Below are 12448 nucleotides of genomic sequence, written 5' to 3' on the forward strand. Positions count from 1 at the left end.
TTACCAAGATCCTGAACTTCATGGGTGTCACCGGTAATGATAGAGTGGTGTGTGCCACTTTCCAGTTCCAGGAGGACGCTCTAGTCTGGTGGGACATGGTGTCTCAGATTCATGACGTCACCACCATGACCTGGGAAAGGTTCCAGGAACTTTTCAACGCCAAGTACTATAATGAGGCGGTTGGAAGCGCCAAGAGGAAAGAGTTCGCTCACCTGACCCAGCGTGAGAATATGAGTGTAACTGAGTATACTACTCAGTTCGATCGGTTGGCAAGGTTAGCCTCGGGAATTGTGCCAACCGACTTCAGCAAGAAAGAGAAGTATCTGGATGGGTTGAATGCAAGGATCAAGCACGATTTGATGATCACCACGGACGACCACACCACCTATGATGAGATGGTGGAGAAGGCACTGCGAGCTGAGGGCGCAGTTGGGTGTATGTCAGAGTCAGCTAGTACTCCGGCGAGTGGCGGGGCTCCTACCCCTCCTGCATCAGGCTTTAGCAGGGGGAGTAGTGGTTCGGCCATTGATCAGAGGAAGAGAGCACCCACTGCATCCGGTGGCTCGAGTCAGAACAAGAGGTTCCAGGGGAACCAGAATAGAGGTAGTCGTCCTGGTGGTACTGAGACCCGATTCTCCTATCCCGAGTGCCCTAGCTGCAAAAGGCACCATCGGGGTGAGTGCAAAGGTCAGGGATGCTTTCACTGTGGCATGCCCAGACACTTCAAGAGGGACTGTCCCCAGCTCCGCTCAGAGGCACCGAGAGCTCCGGCGATACCCACTCCAGCCAGGGTGTTCGCCATTACTCAGGCTGATGCAGATGCCAGCCCATCAGTTGTGACAGGTCAGCTTTCTGTTAATAACTCGCTTTACTCAGTACTGTTTGATTCTGGGGCTACACATTCTTATGTGGCAGCCAGAGTCTTTAGTAAATTGGATAGACCGTACGATAGTTATGAATCAGGGTTTGGAACCCTATTACCTGGCGGAGAATTGGTTATCTCCAACAGATGGATTAGGTCTATGCCGATCAGGATAGATGGTAGAGAGTTAAGTGCTGACTTGATAGAGATGAGTCTAGTAGAGTTTGATATTATTTTAGGAATGGATTTCCTATCTAAATATTCGACGAGCATTGATTGCAAAAGGAAGATGGTGATCTTCCAACCGGAAAGTGAAGAACCATTCGTGTTTGTTGGTTCAGTTCGGGGATCTCGGATCCCGGTGATTTCGGCCATGTCAGCTAGAGAGTTATTACATGGTGGTTGTTTAGGGTTTTTGGCCATGGTGGTGGACACCACTCGGCCAGATACCATTCGGCCAGAGGACATCAAGGTGGTTCGGGAATTTTTGGATGTTTTTCCCGAAGAACTTCCAGGGTTACCACCTCAGCGGAAGATTGACTTCGTGATAGATTTGACACCAGGGGTGGAACCGGTTTCCAAAGCCCCATATAGAATGGCTCTAGCTGAACTTAAGGAGCTAAAGATTCAGCTCCAAGGGTTTCTTGACATAGGGTTTATTCGGCCTAGTGTGTCACCCTGGGGAGCCCCGGTTTTATTCGTCAAGAAGAAGGATGGATCTATGAGGATGTGCATCGACTACAGAGAATTGAACAAGCTCACGGTGAAGAATAAATATCCATTACCTAGGATCGATGATTTGTTCGATCAGCTTCAGGGGAAGACGGTCTTTTCTAAGATTGATCTCCGTTCGAGTTATCATCAGTTGAGGATCCGAGAGGAGGACATTCAGAAGACGGCTTTCCGCACTAGGTATGGACATTATGAATTCCTGGTTATGTCGTTTGGACTAACCAATGCTCCTGCGGCGTTTATGGATTTGATGAATAGAGTATTCAAGGATTTCCTCGATATCTGTGTGATTGTGTTTATCGACGACATCCTCGTGTACTCTCAATCAGAAGAGGAGCATGAATTACATCTTCAGATGGTACTGCAACGGCTTCGGGAACATAAACTTTATGCCAAGTTCAAGAAATGTGAATTCTGGCTATCTCAGGTGTCCTTCCTAGGGCACATTGTGAGCAAAGATGGGATCAAGGTAGATCCCGGGAAGATCGAATCCGTCAGGGATTGGCCGAGACCGAAGACACTGGCAGAGATCAGAAGCTTCTTGGGTTTAGCTGGGTACTACTGTAGGTTCGTGGAAGGGTTTTCAAAAATTTCAATGCCCCTAACCGAACTTACAAAGAAGAATCAACGATTTATCTGGTCAGACAAGTGCGAAGCTAGTTTTCAAGAGCTGAAACAGAGGTTGATTACCGCTCCAGTGCTAGCTTTGCCTTCAGACAATGAAAAGTTTGTAGTTTATTGTGATGCATCCAGACAGGGTCTGGGGTGTGTGTTGATGCAAGCCGATCGAGTTATCGCTTATGCCTCCCGTCAGTTAAAGGATTATGAACAGCGATACCCGACTCACGATCTAGAGTTGGCTGCAGTGGTTTTCGCATTGAAGATTTGGCGGCATTACCTTTACGGAGAAAGGTGTGAAATCTATACCGACCATAAAAGTCTCAAGTATTTCTTTACTCAGAAGGATTTGAACATGAGACAGAGACGTTGATTGGAATTAGTGAAAGATTACGACTGTGAGATCCTCTATCACCCTGGGAAGGCCAATGTAGTGGCCGATGCCCTGAGCAGAAAGGGTCCCGGGCAAGTAGCTAGTATGGTTCAGATATCACCTCAGCTAGCAGAGGATATGGTTAGATCCAGCATTGAGTTTGTGGTAGGTCAGCTTCACAACTTAATGCTGCAATCTGATCTGTTGGAAAGAATAAAAGTCGCTTAGATGACGGATCCAGAATTAGTGAAGATCAGAGATGAGGTGTTTGGTCAAGCCAAGGACTTTTCAGTGTCAGACAGCGGAATGCTTCTATATAAAGCTAGGGTTTGTGTTCCGAATAGTGTGGAACTCAAGAATGAGATCTTTGAGGAGGCTCATTCTACCCCGTATTCTCTGCATCCCGGCACCACTAAGATGTACCAAGATCTGAAACCGTACTTCTGGTGGAGCGGTATGAAGAAGAATTTGGTAGAATTCGTATCGAGATGCCTCACTTGTCAGCAGATTAAGGCTGAACATCAGAGACCAGCAGGGTTGTTGCAGCCTCTAACCCTACCAGAATGGAAGTGGGAAGATATCACGATGGATTTTGTGGTCGGGTTACCTAGGACCACGGGTTTATTTGATTCCATCTGGGTAGTGGTGGATCGATTTACGAAATCTGCTCATTTTCTGCCGGTTAGAACAACATTTTCAGTGGATCAGTTGGCAGAATTGTATGTCAGAGAGATAGTAAGACTTCACGGGGTATCGAAGTCTATAGTTTCGGACAGGGATCCGAAGTTCACCTCCAAATTTTGGCAAAGTTTGCAGCGAGCAATGGGTACAAAGCTGAAATTTAGTACAGCATTCCATCCTCAGACAGATGGTCAGTCCGAAAGGACAATTCAGATATTGGAGGACATGTTGAGAGCCTGTGTTATGGATTTGGAAGGCTCATGGAATAAATATCTACCGTTGATAGAATTTTCTTACAACAACAGTTATCAGAGTACGATAGGGATGGCTCCCTATGAACTGTTATACGGTAGGAAGTGTAGATCTCCCATTCACTGGGATGAGACAGGGGAGAGGAAATACCTAGGTCCAGAGTCATTACAGCGGACCAATGAGGCAATAGAGAAGATAAAAGCTAGAATGCTTGCCTCACAGAGCAGACAGAAGAGTTATGCAGATCCGAAACGCAGAGATGTTGAGTTCCAAGTAGGGGACCATGTGTTTTTACGGGTATCTCCGATGAAGGGGATCAAATGTTTCGGGAAAAGAGGCAAGTTATGCCCTAGATTTACAGGACCTTTCGAGATTCTCGAGAAGATAGGTCAAGTGGCATACCGGTTAGCATTGCCTCCAGCTTTATCAGCAGTTCACAACGTATTCCATGTCTCGATGTTGAGAAAATACGTTTCAGATCCCTCTCATATACTTAGTTATGAGAGCCTAGAACTGCAGCCAGACATGACTTATGAAGAACAGCCAGTGCATATCCTGGATAAAAAGGATAAAGTCCTTCGGAATAAGACCATAGCTTTGGTCAAGGTTCTCTGGAGAAACAACAAGGTGGAGGAAGCCACCTGGGAGCTAGAGTCAGATATGAAAGCTCAATATCCAGAGTTATTCAGGTTAGATTTCGGGAACGAAATCCTTTTAAGGGGGGAATAGTTGTAAAGACCGCTTAGTTTAATTTGGAAATTAGCATTTAATCACGTTTAATTATGAAATTATTTATAGCTATTTAAATAATTTATTATACAGTTATTATTGAATTCAGAGATGCATTTCTATGTCATTCAGTAGTTTTCATATTTTTGCATTTCCGGTGCCCGGTATTTTGGAACTCGGTGTTTGGCTCAGTAGAAATCACAACTTAGTATGTTAGTAGTTTGGGGCGGTTTATTAGACATTGGGAATGTCGGGAATGGCCGGGAATTTAGAATTTCTCAAAAATACCGCTTTAGTGTTATTTATGTGGTTTTAGTGTGGAGGGGCAAAATAGTCTTATTGCCCCAATGATATTTTGTCTTTTTGTGACTTATTAATTGAAAAATAAATGTTTATTTAGTTTTTATTTGGCTGAAAGTAAGTGTGATATGCCTTAAAATTCTTTTTCTTTCACATTTTCAACACTTAGTCAAAAATAGAAAAAAAATTCAAAAACACACACTCTCTCTTTTCCTCTCTCTCTCTCTCGGCTGGTTGTGGGTGTGCAAAGGGCTGGATTTTCTTTGATTTTCAAGCTGTTTTTGGGTGATTCTAAGCTCTAGGTAAGCCTTGAAACTTGCCCTTTAGTTTTCTTAATTTTCAAGAAAAAATGAGAATGGTTGCATGTTCAATTTGGTTGTTGTTGCTGCTGTGTTTTGTTGATAATTTCAGAGATGTAAGCATGTTAATTTGAAGTTATTTAAGCTGTTAGTAATGCATGTTAATTGCTTTGTTTCAAGTTTGGAATTTTTAGCTCAAAAAATATGATTTTTGAAAGAAATGTCTTGAATCTGTTGCTGTGATGTTGTTGATGTTTTTAGTTGTTTTCAGAGGCTTTATTATGCATGTTTAAGTAGATTTAAGCTGGTTTGATTGCATGTTAGCTAGGTTTACTCAAGTTTGAGTTTAGAACTCAAAGCTTGAGCTTTAATGTTGATTTTTGATTATGTGCAATCTGGGTGGTTTTGATGCCTTAGAAATGTTATTTGGGTCATATGGAGTAGGTCTGGAAGGTTTGAATTGATTTGGAGTTGATTTGAGCAAGATATGAAATTTTGATGTTGTTGCCTTCGAGGAACAAGAATTCCGGTTGTACATCCGGAATTCCGGATGGGGTTCTGAAATTTCCCAGAACCGGAATTCCGGTTGGGCAACCGGTCTACCGGTTGGGGAAAATTCAGGAACACTAGATTTCCTCGATTTTATGTTTTTGGGGGTATTGCCATGCTTTTTATCGATAGGGAAACTTTTAGTTCCTAGTTTAAGTCCCCGGGAAGTGATTTAGCGTGTCACTTATAGTGTTGTGATTTTTTTGGTTTAGGAGCCTGTAATCCGCCGCGCAGATAGTTCCAGTCAGGTTGACCGGCACACCTGAATTCGGAATCCAGGTAAGATTAGTATAACAGTATGCATATGTAGATTACATGTTTAGCGTGCATGTAGGAAGCCTGTTAGATTACATTAGTTATGTATGTTGGCTTCGAACCATCCAACCCTGTCACGTCGGTACAGGCTGGAGTATGACCAGCAGCTGGAGTATGACCGGTTCGACCGATCAGGTGACACTTAGGTTGGTGGTTCCGTACTATTGACGTATCCCGTTGGCACATGCTGGAGTATGACCAGCAGCCGGAGTATGACCGGTTCGACCGATCAGGCGGATACTGTAACACGTCGGTACAGGCTGGAGTATGACCAGCAGCCGGAGTATGACCGGTTCGACCGATCAAGCTGTTACTTGTCAATAGTACCGTCCCTATGAACGTTCAGAACTCAGTACCGTGTTGGACACGGCAGTTAGGGGGACTCAGTATCGTGTTGGACGCGGCAGTTAGGGTTATGATCAGGGGTATGGGCGTCTGATCATGACCGAGTTTTATGTATGAATATTATTATGCTTTTCTTACTGTGTCTGTCGACTCACAGTTCTACGTTTATGTGTAGGTAAAGGCAAGGCTAAAGCTGATGGACCGTGAACGAGCTTATGAAGGTTGTACATGTCGGGGCGGTTAGGCCTAGAGCGTACGATCCTCGGGACAGCAAGGCTAATTTTTGTAACTAGTCGCTAGGCGACAATTATTTTGTATGAACTGTAAACTTTTGTAAATGATTTTGTAATCGGGATCCCGAGTCTTTTGTATAAATATTTTAAAAGTTTAATTAAAAAGGAAAAATTTTAATTAGTCACGTTTTCCATAAACCTCGTTGATTAGCAACGAGCTGCACAACATGTTTAAAAATCACGTAATACGCCTATGTTAGTTAGGGTGTTACAATGCCATAACATTTTTAAAGAATCAAAATCTGCAGGTCTATCCGACAATAACTTGCCCACTAAGCACCATCTTCCATCGAAATCATCAACCAAGACCTCCTCTTGATCAAACAGTAAGCCCCCTCCTTCTTCGTCTTCAACCTGTAGGTCGGCCCACTGCACTCCCAACTCATTGACAGCATGACTACTAGACGCCATTGCACCAGAAACAAGGATCTTATCAACCAGACAAAACGATAACACACAAACGCAGACTCACAAACTCACTAACATGTCATACGACAAAACTCCATTAGTGTTTTCTTATTACATTTTAGTTACTCAATTATGATAAAAAAAAAAACATATATTTTCTCCTTGACTCATTAGTAATTAACTCAAAATGATTGAGACATGAGGTGATTGACATAATAGTTTTCTTCTATAGTAGTTAATTCATTGTTTGATTTATTTTATGTGGAGAGCAAACTTAATTACAATGATAGTGACAACTATGAGTGAGATATGATGATGACATTAATTTTGAATGTAGTGGTGAGAACAACGATTTTTAAATCATATGATGAGTTATATATAAATTTATCAATTATACTTTAGATCTCTATTTTATACAAGGATTCTTCAATGTTTGATCCTTTTTTTTTTTTTTTGTATTTTAATTATAACATTTGATATCTCTTTGTTTACTTTCATTTTTAAATAAAAAATTGTATAATGAATTTTTCTACAATATTAATGTATTTTTCAAAGTAAAAAAAGTTTTTCTTATTATTAAAAGAAATTATATCAAAAATATTAAAATTTGAAATTTGATATACTGTTAAGACTTAATGATTACTAAACAAAATACAACCGCACGCGAAGCGCAATTTGTTTCCTAGTTAATAATAAAACAAATAATTTAAAAATAAATATTAGAATTTGTATAATGTGGGAGTCTCTCTCAACATTAGGAATAATAGAAAATTAATAAATAATTTTTATTGATAAGAAAATTATATAAAACATGCGACAAAAAAGAAAACTTTAGTTTATAAGTTTAGAGCCTACTGATTAAGAGTTCTTTTCACAATTTGTAAAATTTTGAAGAATGTTGCAGCCACAAGTTAGTATAAACAATTTAAAAATGACTATAAAATTTTATTTTTGGCTACAACTTAGTGAAAAAACTAGAAGAATAAATAGTTAACATTTCAATGAATGAATTTACATATATTGGTGACTACAAGTGAATATGGTGATAATAACGATTTTTAATGTAATGGCAACTGCAGTAAAATACGGTGACGACATTGACTTTAAATGTATTCACGACTACACAACGGTGATGACAAACGACTTTGAATATAGTCATGATTAAAAGTGAGATACGATGATCTTAATTTAGGTATTTTAAAATTTATGTTTTCATTTTATTATTTTAAATTTCTACAATAAGTAATTAATTAATAATAAATCAACAAATATAAAATAAAATTAAGGCTAATTAGAATTTTTGCTCGCCGAACTTTGATATGTACCAAATCATGCCCCTTGAACTTTTCTAGCAATTAAAAATTCTCCCTGAGCTATTGAGATTGTTGGATTTAAGGACTTTTGTCCAATTTCATTCAATTTAACTAATTTGATGATTGTCCATGAACTAAATCATGCTCCTCGGACTTTGATATTTACAAAATTATGCCATTCGAACTTTGACATGTGCCAAATCATAGCCCTAAACTTTCATCCATGTTAGACTTTTCTTACTAAAATTAGACCAAAGTCTTTAAATTCAACAAATTTTTAACGGTCTTTAAAGTTCAACAGACATGATTTGGTACATGTCAAAGTTCGGAGACAAACATCTTAATTAATCTAAAATTAATAAATAATTAAAATAAATTAAAATGTAACACCGAAAAACAAATGTTACCTAGTTTGTCAAGAAAAAAGAAAAAAAAAACATGAGGAAAGTAAATGAACAAAACCCAGGGCTGAAAACCTTAAACCCTAAAAGCACCAATGAAGCGGTCTCTGCTCAGAAATGTCTCTCACTTGGCCCGAAATCATTTTCTTTCGTCTCCCACTCCCATTCCAGGACCCAACCCTTCACTCCTCCTACTCCCCGCTTCGACTCGCTCCAGACTCCGCTTCAGGCTCTTTTCTTCTGAGATTAACTCCTCCAATGAAACCCCTAATGCCGAATATACGACCGAGGTCTCCCAATCCGTGAACAAAGATATCTCTATTAATGTCCAGGATGTTGGTAACAAAGGTAAACCATTTCTTTTTTTTTTTTTTTTTTTTTCAGTTAGTGTCAAGCGAAACAATTGTTTGGTTACTGAAAAAGTAAGATGAAAATTTATGTTTTTAGTTAGTGGGTCTTTTGGCCTGAAAAATTTGATTGTTTATTAGGGGTAAGTATGAACGTTTTCAATGTTAATTATGTTTGTGGCATTTGCCTGAAATTGATTCGTTGTTTGTAATTGTACAGATTCAATATTGTAATTTTATACATATTATGTTAAGGCGGTTAAAAATTTGCGTCCTGAGGTGTAAATGGATGATGTTAAGGGTACTTATCCCTTTTTGGATGGGTACAGTTCAATTATTTGTAATATGATTTGTCAATTTTATTTTGTGCTGTAGAACTGAAAACCAGGATAGAGAAATACTTCAAGGGTGACAATGAAGCTCTGCCAGAGATTCTTGAAGCAATTCTGCAGAGGAAGTTAGCAGGAAAGCATGAGGAGACAGATGACGAGTTGATGGAAGAGCTCCAGTTGCAACCCTTGAATGATGTTAATGACAAGGAATTTGAATCAGATTTTGAAGAAATATATGTGACTGATGAAGAGATTGATAACCTGTATGATGCAAGAAGTATTGTAACAAAGAAACTGATGAAGGATGAGTATTTCAATATGGATGAAAAGAAGTGGGATGATATTGTAGAGGATGCTGTTAAGCATGGGTTTGTCAAGGACACCAGAGAATGTGAGGAGATTCTCGAGGACATGCTTAGCTGGGATAAACTTCTTCCAGGTATTACCCTGTTTTCTTGACTTTGATTCACATGAATTAATGTGGATGATTTGATGCTACATTATATTTATTGCTTAGTAAACTACTTGTTGTGGTCGTATTTCTGAAATTTACAGCATAATATATATGTGTATTATCTTCTTTATGCTTTTCTTTTCTTCAGCTCACAAAGTCAATCAATTGAAACAATACAGACTTGTTATTTTTTAGTTTCTTGTATATGTAGTACGTTCTGCTATGGACCAGTGTGCCAGTATTAGCAATATGTACTGATTGAACACACAAACATAGACAAGTAGTAGTATAATATAGTATGTACTAAACACTTTGAACTTAGAGACAGTTTTTTGTAAATTATAATTGCTACTAGGAGTAGGAGGTATACATTTGTGAATTTTAGTTTCTACTGTTTATGCTTGAAGTGATGGATCTAAGATAATAAGCTATAGCTGCATCTGGAGCATTATGATGGATGTGAATCCATGTGTAGTGACTTGCATTCTGTCTGATCTTATTGAACCCTTCTTTTTCAATATCACCATCCCGTGATAAGATGCGAGACTATGCGTGTTTGATATTAATTAGAATCGCAGACCTTGTAGAAAGGCTGACTATCATGGCTCTATATTGAACACTATTGATCTTGAAAAAAGATGTATGATACAAACTATTCTAGGAATCTGTGAAACTTTTGTTGCTTGTCTTACTTTCTTTTATTTGATTACAGAGGATGTTAAAAAAAATGTTGAAGCAAAGTTCAATGAACTTGGGGATATGTGTGAAAGAGGGGAGCTTGAACCGGAAGATGCCTACAAACTGTTCAAGGAGTTCGAGGATAAGATTGTGGCAGAATCTATGGAAAAGATGGATGCAGAGGAATCCCCAAAGTTTGATGAAACTGATTTGGTGGACAACAAGAAAGATTTAGATGATCCACCAGGTGAGGGACCGATTCTTAGGTGGCAAACACGAGCTGTGTTTGCTCCTGGTGGTGATGCTTGGCATCCAAAGAATAGAAAGGTGAAGTTATCTGTTACAGTGAAAGAACTTGGGCTTTCAAAGTACCAATTCCGTCGACTCAAAGAGCTGGTTGGAAAGCGTTACCATCCGGGGAAAGATGAGCTTACAATTACTAGTGAGAGGTATGAACCAACAATGATGTCCTGTCTTATTGTTTACATTTAGTGACTTGTAACCACTTTGAATGTTGCATGCTTTTATGGTTGAGTTTTGAATTTTGGCCCTAGGTGATAGGTGATTTTCGTGGTGCTTTGGTTGGGTGTTATTTGCCATAGATTCTGTTGAATATTTCTAATTCTACCAATATAAAAAATGCATCAAATCCTTGAAATTCTGTTTTCTTTTGATACTAATGTAATTTGTCATTGATGATGTTTTCCAATCCTTTCTTATTCTCTATATGTTTGATTGGAAGTGCTATGATTGAATTAAGAATTTTTGCCCTATGTGATAGGTGATTTTCATGGTGCTTTGGTTGGGAGTAATTTGACATCGATTCTGCTAAATATTTCTAATTTTACCAATATAAAAAATGCATCAAATCCTTGAAATTCTGTTTTCTTTTGAAACGAAGGTAATTTGTCGTTGATGTTTTCCAATCTTTTCTTATTCTCTATATGTTTGATTGGAAGTGTTTGGAAATAGTAAATCATTTGCATGATACATTTTATTGCGAGGTGGGTTGAAACTATAAAGTTTACACACTGTAGCAAGCATATAGTTATATAGCCAAAAATAAAAGGAGCATAGAGTAGAAAAACAACAAGAATTAGATAACTACCATCTTAGGCTCTTAGCAGAATAGCATTAGGAAATCGACATAATTGTTGGTGCAAAGCTTACACTGGAAAAGCATTTAGCATAAATTTTTCGATTAATTAACATAAAAGTTTTGAAAATTACATTCAGATCTGAGCCATTGCAGGGCTACCTATAGACATTGGAAAATAAATTAATCTTGTTCATTCTTTCTCTGAAGGTTTGAGCACCGAGAGGAAAACAGAAAGGATTGCCTTAGGACTCTCCTTTCTCTTATTGAGGAAGCAGGGAAGGCTAACAAGCTGGTAGATGATGCTCGGGCTGCATATGTGAAGGAGGGATTGAAGGCCAACCCTGCATTTATGACAAGGTTGCGTATGAAGACCTCAGAATTGCAAGGATGTAGTACTGTGCCTGCTTAAATTTGGTCTTTGATGGTTAGTGGTTGTGTAAAAACATATTTCAATTGAAATACCAATCATTGAAGTGTAGCCATTCCAGTAGGCGGAAGCCACTCCAAGATGACTATTTTGCATTTCAGTTTGTTCTCACAATTCATATCACATCACATGCATGCATGCATGCACATTGCTAGTTGCTGATTTAGCAGCCTGCATTTTTGTTCCTGGAATCTTTACATGGATGATATAATTTCTTGGGAATATAGATGTTCGTTTTTATTATTGTACCAAGAAGTTTTCAACTTCCAGCAATAAGTATCTTGAGAATATAACGTATGCCATTTACTTTCTGAGCTTGTGTTCTACCAGTACTTGGTCAATTCTCAGTGGAACATCTCCACTTTCTTTTTGTATTTATTGACCCATTTCGTCGGTTATATTTTAAGTTTCGGATACAATCTGTCTGATATTGACTTAACTATTGCATATTACGTGGTCTTTTTAAACTATGAATGACTTGTTTTCTGGTCGTTGCTTCTTTGAATTCTCATCTTTGGTGTGATTGTAAGCATAGACCAAAGATAACCTATTCCATTATGGCGCCCATGGCTAACAATTATCGTGCGGTACCCAATCCTTTGTAAAACAAGAGTAAGTTTCTTCTTAAATTATGACTGGGA

At 38.7% G+C, this 12448-nt stretch overlaps 1 protein-coding gene across 1 annotated transcript; it reads left to right on the plus strand.

The window, feature by feature from the left end:
- The first annotated feature begins 8483 nt into the window (after positions 1 to 8483).
- LOC115708869 (uncharacterized) lies at positions 8484 to 12118 on the plus strand. Its single transcript, XM_030636881.2, has 4 exons — positions 8484 to 8818; positions 9193 to 9588; positions 10316 to 10730; positions 11588 to 12118. Exons 1-4 carry the CDS (start codon positions 8566 to 8568, stop codon positions 11787 to 11789), a joined length of 1266 nt encoding a protein of 421 aa, XP_030492741.2. The 5' UTR covers positions 8484 to 8565; the 3' UTR covers positions 11790 to 12118.
- Positions 12119 to 12448: the final 330 nt, after the last annotated feature.

The sequence above is a fragment of the Cannabis sativa genome, chromosome 3, assembly GCF_029168945.1.
Source record: "Cannabis sativa cultivar Pink pepper isolate KNU-18-1 chromosome 3, ASM2916894v1, whole genome shotgun sequence".
NCBI classification, from domain to species: domain Eukaryota; kingdom Viridiplantae; phylum Streptophyta; class Magnoliopsida; order Rosales; family Cannabaceae; genus Cannabis; species Cannabis sativa.

What these genes read in the sequence shown, in the direction of transcription:
- LOC115708869 (XM_030636881.2), top strand. Translation starts at nt 8,566, where the DNA reads ATGAAGCGGTCTCTGCTCAGAAATGTCTCTCACTTGGCCCGAAATCAT. An exon ending in CCAGGATGTTGGTAACAAAG is followed by an intron (nt 8,819 to 9,192) that starts GTAAACCATTTC and finishes TTTGTGCTGTAG; the next exon opens with AACTGAAAACCAGGATAGAG. An exon ending in CTTACAATTACTAGTGAGAG is followed by an intron (nt 10,731 to 11,587) that starts GTATGAACCAAC and finishes CTTTCTCTGAAG; the next exon opens with GTTTGAGCACCGAGAGGAAA.